The sequence below is a fragment of the Acanthaster planci genome, unplaced genomic scaffold, assembly GCF_054643075.1.
Source record: "Acanthaster planci isolate LZ-2023a unplaced genomic scaffold, COTS_SCS Contig1, whole genome shotgun sequence".
In the NCBI taxonomy this organism is placed as follows: Eukaryota; Metazoa; Echinodermata; class Asteroidea; order Valvatida; family Acanthasteridae; genus Acanthaster; species Acanthaster planci.
The window spans coordinates 724,619-733,358 of record NW_028257625.1 but is presented as its reverse complement, the minus strand read 5'-3'; the positions used below and the strand labels follow the sequence as shown (position 1 = coordinate 733,358).

At 41.6% G+C, this 8,740-nt stretch overlaps 1 protein-coding gene across 1 annotated transcript in view; it reads left to right on the top strand.

Annotated features, from left to right (window-relative positions):
• Nucleotides 1-1,948: 1,948 nt before the first annotated feature.
• LOC110986291 (TNF receptor-associated factor 4-like) overlaps nt 1,949-8,740 on the top strand; it is a 53,353-nt gene continuing 46,561 nt past the window's right edge. Inside the window, exon 1 of the mRNA XM_022248052.2 lies at nt 1,949-2,438. Coding sequence (XP_022103744.1) covers nt 2,296-2,438 — 143 coding nt within the window. The 5' untranslated portion in view covers nt 1,949-2,295. The remainder of the gene's footprint in view (nt 2,439-8,740) is intronic.

Sequence of the window (8,740 nt, the reverse complement as noted above, 5' to 3'; positions counted from 1 at the left end):
TAAATGGCTGATTTTATGTGGCTGTTGTCGGCTCTGGTACTGCTTGATTTATTATCTGAAACCTAACTGGAATAATTTGTCTATGTGGTCACCCGTGGTTCCTTGAAGTGGAAACCTGCATGTTTTTGTTTGACAAGTTTTCAACCCCCAGTGGTAGGCAGTAAGTTCGAGTCATGCTTGTAGGCTCCCTCCCCATTTCTCTGGGGGATATTCCTGTATGGACAATTGCCTTCCTTGTCCAAATCCAAAAGTGAACCCAAGGTAGAATTGCGTCTGGGGAGTGAGACTTATAAAACAAAGCTGTGGTTTTGTCGGTCATTAATGTTTCTGTTGATAAAGTCAGTGGTAATGTACGAAATAAACCTAGCGTTTTCCCGTGTGGTTCCGTGCCAAAACTACATATGCTTCTCATGAATTCGGGACAGACAAAAATAGTCAACCGTTGGGAATTTGGATACAAACAAAGCACAATATTTCTGCCGACTACACAAAATATTACTCCCACTGTATCTAATAAAGAGGGTTGGAGATCGACCAGAAGCGCTCCTGGGAGAGAAGAAATAATGTCAATATGGTTTGCCTCGTTGAGGAAAGGGCCAAGTTGAATGTTTCAGCAGAACGGGGGTGGGTGGAAGAAAATGACAGGCTCCCCGTGTCTCAGTCTATAAACTGTGATCAAGGCTGGCCTAGTCTATAATTCAAGGCGAGCTCTACATTGTCAAGGAGAAGCAGTTGAATTTTCGTGCCATTCATATTGTTTTTAGTGCAGCAAACTTCTTGGTGTGGCTGCTGAAAGCCCCTAATATTTGGTTCTTCTGGCGTGCTTAGTCACTAGCGTGCTTTGGCTGCGGCTTTGGAGTGGCCGCGGCGATGGTTGGTGTCGCTTGTAACTGTTGCTCAATTGCGGCTGCTTCTGTCGCTGTAGCCTGTATATTAATTGCTTTTGTGAAATAGAATTCATTTTTTCCTTCTTCTTTGGTGGTAATCCATGCCCTACTTAATTGTTGCAAGTTATGAAAACCGTGTTAATGATGGGACCTTCTGATGGACACATCATGAAGACGGACACAGACACTCTAAAGGGCGAATGGGGGGGGGGAGAACGATCAGGCTCCCCCGGAGCAAATTTTGGGTAAAAGAATGAGCGAAATGGGAAGTTTCTTCTCCCCCAAACAAGCTCCCCCCCCCCAAAAAAAAATTATTCTGGATCCGCCCTTACAGACACACCCGTGGAAATTAGCATACAACTGAATTCATTTATGCCAATATTTTCTCACGGTTTGTGGATGTTGTCTTTAACTTGTTTTTCCATCGCTAACCCCTCTCGAAATTCCAGGGTAGCTTTTTTGTCACGCCAGTCTGGTAATCTGCGGTTAGACTTCGCAAACTTATATCGATCGCCAGCGCTGACGAGACTGACATGTGACAGCAAAGACAAAAAAATACGGCGACGGTGGTTTGATCATTGAGGTATAAACAGACGACAAACATCAGCTGTTAAAACGAATATTTCTTGTTTGTCGTGTTTTTTTTATTCCTTCACAATCGCGAAAGCCAATTTTTTACATTTTGCGTAACATATGTACACCCCCCTTTGATCAGTCAAACAAAAACCGCCATTACTTCGTAATCTCAGGACTTTCTACCCTTACGAAATACCGAACCAGCAGATGTTCACTCGAACAAGGCAATTCATCTGTAATGAGCCACAGGGGTCAGGTATTAAGATTATTTTCCCCAGATATACTTTACATTCTCTTCCATTTACGCTACACCTGCCAGAATGGAACGGTCCGAATGCACGCGGGTTGACCAGTGAGCGATAACAAAACAACCTGCACGTGGTGCTTTGGCAGAACATGTAGTTCATGTCAAAGTTCTTCATGTTTTTGGTGGGTATAAATTTGGTCTTCAAATGAACAGAAGTTGTTCTGACAACTACTACGATTGTACTTTTCAAAAATAAAAAAAAATTAGACCCCTTACACGACTTTCTTGAGCCAGCCGAAAAACACATGAAGTATGTGATATAGATTCCGATATGCCATTGCATTCGCGCACTGCAATGCATTATGCACGAAGCATGCATGCAGCGAAAATCAGCTGTTTTCACATATAGTGGACGGCATTCGGTGGTGATGTGTGACTGCTGTCAAGTGGTTGAATCGGTTTCGTTCGCCACTCGCTGACTCCCTGAACTCTGTCCATACCTACCGAAGATTTGTACTCAATCCTTCATTCGAAAATACAGAAACATCTGAGGAGGAGGATTTTGGTTAAATAAAGCCAGTCGCCATGCCGGGGCACAAGTTTCGTTTTCACGAGAAGGTAGCGCGGCAGTACATTTGCCCGCTGTGCCGGCTGCCGATGAATGCGCCGGTGCAGATCACCACGTGCGGTCACCACTACTGCGACACCTGTTTGCAGGAGTATCTCAGGTAAGATTTCCATCTTCCTGTGGGTTTGTTGTGGGCATTTGATTTATGATCAGTGGTTTTCGGGGTTGTGAAGTTGCACAACAGCTGAACTTGTTGGATTCCCTTGTCATTATGTGTCATTTTAATTTGTTAATGATGTACAAATTGTCATGTTTGTATTTGAGGGGGGTGGTACGCTGAAGTTTAGTGATCCAATGGGAGTGGCAATTCCCTCATGTTCAGGAGTAGGCCTACATGAGTATTGAGATATTCGTCTTCGGTCATTTATCATTAAATGGGGTTTTAAAACTTATGTAATATTTTTAACAATGATGCCATAGTTGGCCACTTTAAAAGGTTATGAGATACATTTTGTTATGGTAAAATGATGCAGATTTTTTTTGTTTTGTTTAAAGTGAAGTGTCAATAACACATAACACTCAATATATCATTGCCCTCCATTAATCAGTTATCAGTGAATATTTGGATGGTACTGAATTATAGAATCTTCTGGCAAAAATTAGCATAACTTACCCCAATAACTAGTTCTGTATGGGGTATACATGATTCACATACTGTACTATGGCGAATCTGTTTCTGTTTTGCATTAATATTAGTATATGTGCAGGGTTGATTGCTTTTCCCATTGACTTTAAACACACTGATTTTGAATTGTTGCGTTTCAATTTCCACTTCAACACTGTGTCCTTCCACTCTGCTGGGGCATTGCATTGTGCTTGGGGGCACAGTCAATTTTGTTGTCATTTTTGGTTAAGTCAGTGTAGTCACAGTGCATGATCACCAAACTGATGACGTCAAAACGGTGTTTGAATTATGTACATGTAGCTTGCCATTTGCTCAGCATAAATTCTGGTTGTCATATCGTGCAGTTAGTACGATGACAAGGCCACAGTTCATTTGGAGGATGTGGCGAATCTGTGATTGGTTTATGTAAGCATCCCCTTCTTTGGCGTCATAAGCTTAGACTTCATGTACAAATCCTTTGATCATCAAATTGTGACACACTGAACTCTATGCTGCTGAAGCCGTTCTTTGATATTTTGCTCTTGTTTCCAACCCAAAACTTGTTCAGACTTGTCACTTCCAGCCCTGTTGCCCTACAAAGTGTGCAGTTTTCCCCTGAAGCCTAAACTTTACACACACACAGGCCCTTGTCAATAGCACTCATGCATCCCGTGTACTGGTAGGCACTCAGGTCTGCAGGTGTGTCTCCCTCCTGTATGAAATAGCTTTACAGTCCTTCTTCAGACAGCTGCACTCTTTAATACCAGATTTGATTTGGTTTCAGAAGGATTAAATTCTGGTTTCCAGCCAGGATTATCAGTTAATCGTTGCTGGAGGTCATTTTTCTTTGCTTCTGTTGAGCAAGAAGATGGCAGATAAAGAGACAAGTCTAGCTGAGAAGTGTGGTTGGTCTTGACCAGGGTTTGAAAATTATTATCTGTTAGTAATTTACTGCGTGAACTTTTGATTTGTACAGTACCGTTCTGTTTTCATTCCGTTAATTTAATCCCTCCCATGCAAAGATGCTTTCTTGACAAAGTTGTTCTGTCAAAATCAGTCAAAAGCCCCTATATATCTGTCTACTGTAGCAAATCAAGTGGGAAAAACTTTAGACTGTAGTTACTGCAAAAGGAGGCTTTTAACTCATTGCATCATCGTCCATTTTATGGCTGTCGTCCAGTTTGCGCTGGGTTGGCCTTGGCTCCTCCTATGATGGCCATCCACCTAGTCCAGTCCCTCACATCTTCTGCACTCACAAACGACGAGGGAATTTTTGTTTGGAACTTTCCTAAAGCTTTCAAAATCCACCATTGTCTATCAGTTCATCTTTAGAGGGGCATCCACGGTGTACCTCTGTATGGAGACAGAGTGAGTATTGGCTAAGTCCTGCAAAATCCTCGGATAGGGTGGATTTTGAAAGATCTAGTGGAGCCGATAAATGCCAGAAATGGCCTGGTGAAACAGAGTCTGGCAATGAGTGTTGTCTTGGTAAATGTAGGGGACTTCAAATGGCACATAAAACTATAATACAGGCCTGTAGAATCTTGATCCAGATGCGAGGATTCTTCTCATGTCTAAACTCTTGTCAAATGTATAGTCTACTGGCTGGGAGTTTCATTTACTCTTTCCAGTTTTGTGGTTATATTTTACCTGAAATTTAGTGGTACTTCTCTTCGGTTTTTATTTTGTATTTTGGCATATATATTGGCTTCGGTGCAGTTTCTAGGTTAGAAGATTTATAGTTTGAAAGTAGAACGGGCATTGACAAAAGTGCAACGCTGGGCATTTTATAGTCCCACACCACCCTGTATTTACTGCCAAACAACTGCCGGCATTGTGCTGGCAGGGGGAACTTTCTGCTCCGGTTGAGGCGAGTGTACCCGAATTGTTGAAAAGTTGACGAGTTTTACACCTATTTCACAGGCGAGGGTTGGGCTTTGTGTTTCTCTTGGGAAAAATTTCCTATTCCCGTGTGGCTTTTGGGCCCCTGCTGACACTCCTGAGTTCAGTGGCTCACTATATTTGGTGGCATTGCCAATTTTTGACAACCCCCTTGTGAGATTTACGATGTTATGGCTATGTGAATTTAATTACTGAAGTGCTCATGTTCAATCTCTTTTCTAAAATCATTTTATTATCCAAGCTAGCTGAACTAGAATAGTACACAAAATGCCAATGGTACTTCTCAGAATACCAAGTAAAAAGAGTCACTTTTTTTATTTATTTTAAACTTACTTTTTTGTTGTATTGTCATTTCCATCACCTATTAGACCTGCATGTTATCCAGTCACCAGAGCCTAAATCTATAGAGTTGCCAAGTGGAAAATAGGTAACAAAGCCCAGCTGAGATCAGTAGCATATGTGTATATCTGTGACATCATGCCCGGTAACCAATTTTTTTTACTACAAGAAATACACCATACTTTTTACTCATCGACTAAAAAAAAAGGCCTGTGATTAAATTTGCATTCCATTGGTGGGACCATTCGTCCATGGTTACACTAGACAGGGTATCCTGTGCTATTACTAAGCTGTGCCTCCATTTTCCAAGAATGGTTCTTTTCATAAATGAGGAAAAACTGTTAGAAGTTGGAACAAGACATTGCTCCCGACCTTACATGGAAATGTATGCACACCCTTCTTGACTTGCAGTTTAAAATTTGAAGTTATTTATTTGTGGTTGATTTGAAACAGGCTTTATGACTTTTTTTGCAGCCCCTGCAATCTATAGGGCTCCTCTATTCCGTAATTTGTTGAAGTTGATTCTTTCCAACATCCGTCAAGAGTAACTCTCCAAACCCATCAATGACCCCCTTGAATAACCCGTTGGGGAGGGGGAAAAAACAGCAATTCCAAAAACGTGGCCTTCCCCCCATTGTTGTCCAGTTTGGGCCCGTCCTTATCGACCCATTGTTGCTCTCTGGCCGACCGATCATGTTGGGCCTTTAAAAGCGCCGCCCCAATCCCAAAAGGGGACAGTGGGAGCACTGTCCGACCGTTCCTGAACGGAAGACAATGCCGACAATACCTTATTATAATCCCCACTTGAGCAGTTGGCGATGAAAGGAGGACAGTAAACGTCATTGATCACGGCGAAACCGGACAGATTTTTCACGAAGGGAAGGGGAGCTAAGCTATTTTGCTGTGTTGGGCCGTCGTAGTGGATTTGTCGAAGGCCCTACAGAGCTTCCAGAATGATCCAGCGGATTAGGGAAACTCACACCTTGTCATTTCGTTACATTGTTGTCGTTTGAGATGTGAAATTCAGAGGCCAGTTGTGTTTTCAGTCAAGCTGTGCAGTGTGTACTATTACCTTTACAGCTGTAGATTTTGAAAACATTTTATGAGCACAAATAATATCATTGAAGCTTGTTTGTCAGAAATGTGTGGAATGAGAGGGGATTGACCTGAATACAAACGTGTAGTTTACCAGTCTGAGCCCTGACTTCCAAGGTATTTGTTTCCATGGCAACCCTCCTCAGTTCATCGAAAATTCTCCACTGTGTTTGAAGCAAACAGCAGACTCTATGCATTTTGACTTTTGAGGGGCACCAATTCCTGCACAGTGTACGTTAAAACTTAATAGTGGACAGAGGTTTAGGATATCCAGGTTTTGAGTTGGGAGGGGCAGAATAGGATTTTTTTTTAAGTAAGGGTCCAGTTCTTATCATCCTAAAGAAATCCCCCCCCCCAGAAAGGTGAAGTAGCATTTCGAAAATTTGGTACTTTCAGTTGCTAAAAAAAATTGGCCAATTTCTTTTGGGGGTGGGGGCAACTTTCCCCCTCTGCCCCTTAGTGGATACACCACTAGTGACCAAGATCTAATCTCCTTGAGTTCTATCCTGCATAATCTTACAAACCTTCAGGGAGATTTGAAAGGATCTGTGAGGTTTAGGGGTAATCCCTCGTTTTCAAGTCAGTTCTAAGAAAGATGTCGGCCAGTTTGCCTAGGGGACTTCCTTAAGGGCCAGAAATGAAGAATTACCACAGTTTTTTGACATTCTTTTTTTCCTGTGCAAGCAAGTTTCATTGGAGCATGCTTTCTGGAAGGCAGGTTTAAAATTAATGCGCTTGATGGCACTTTCTTAGATGATTATATTGGCACATATGCCAGGGGAAAATGTTTTGAAAAGGAATTTTTAAAAAATGTAATGTCCATTAAAGAAAGATAATTGAACAGTTTTAACCATTACAATCCCAACTACCCCAGGAATCTAATACCGGCTATCTCCTTGCGGAAGATTCAATATCGTTATTATCATATTATTGTAAGGGATTTTGATTAAGGCATTCCGGCTCTGCCCATTAAAGCTTTCAAATTTTTTTTGGGGGGGATAGGGTAAGATGTTGATGCATCAGAGCTGATGAAGGGATTACGACAAGCAGATTTCATTCCAATTAAGAATTTGTTATTGCAGAGGAAATATACTTGATAGGTTTTGCCACTTTGCCACTTTCCAGTCTTGGAAGAGTTTTTGATACATGTCCTCATCATGCAGGGATTACTTCACTGGCTGTTTTAAATCTTGTCACTTCAATGCATTCTGTGTGCAGTTGTTAATTAGGCTCGAGTCATCCATAGATGACTCCTTCAAAAATTGGTTTTGCTAAAACCCTTTAAGACTCATTATCGGCTTTATTAGTGTGGAATGACCTTCAGCAGCATGACTAAACAAACTTCAGCATTGCGTCTAGTGATGGACTCTTAAATATTTCATTCTCCACCCTTGGAGGGCCTGGCTTGACAAATCATTACTGCAGGTGTATGCTGAGCTAGGGATTTTCTATGAAGTCGTGCACAACCGCTTACATGTAAGTCACCAATCATCTTATTTGCCTTGAAGGCCATTTTGAATGTATGCGGTGATGGTTGGGAATTCACCCTTGGAATATGCCCCACTACACAATACATATGTGCATGATTACACAGAATGTGATACAAGACCAGCCAGAAAAACTGTTTATATCAAATAAATGTTGAGTAATCAAGTGTAACCTCACATTTGTGTAATTTTCTCTTATTTCTGAAAAAGAGGTTTCACAGCACAAAAGGCCTACAGTGTGTTGTGCATGCCCAATTCTGACTTTCACATGTATGGTACGTTGCTTGAAATCCAGGTAGCTAGATTACGTGCTGACATGTACACAGTTTGGATGTTATAGAGATCAGATTAAAAATGTCTGCGTATTTCCAGCACATACATGTACCTGATGGCTGATTTGTTCTATGAGTAGCTCCTTGATGTTGCAAAGGGGGAAAAATTAGGATTGGTCGTGGGACATATTGAGACCATTTGTTTGTATGGCTATAGTTTATCCAGGCAAATTGTGGTAAAGAAATTTAACGTTTACCTATATCAAATTGCATGAGGCGCCTGTCTTGTATTATATTGCTTAAGTGTGCAGCATATTTATATCATAGGTAATAGTTCCCTCACAAGACAGATTCAAAGCAAACTATATTGATACTCAAGTACACTGAGTCCGAGTCAGTGGACAAATTCGATCAAAGATAACTAGTTAGCTAGTGATTGGTTTGTGACATACATGTACCTAGCGCATGTGCAGTGAAGTTGAAGTGCGAGCGACCCTAGTTCATCATTGTCAGGCCGAAGGGGAGAAAGGGTAGCCTCAGGAAGGGCATAGTAGCAAAACTAAACCTGAAAATGGTCGTTTACTACTGACATACTGTTTTTCCGGCATTTTTTTCATAACTGGTCCTCTCTGCACTGTGTTGTTAAAAACTGTTTATGGCAACCAACGATGCGACCAACCTTGGTAGGCTGGTCGTGAATAGT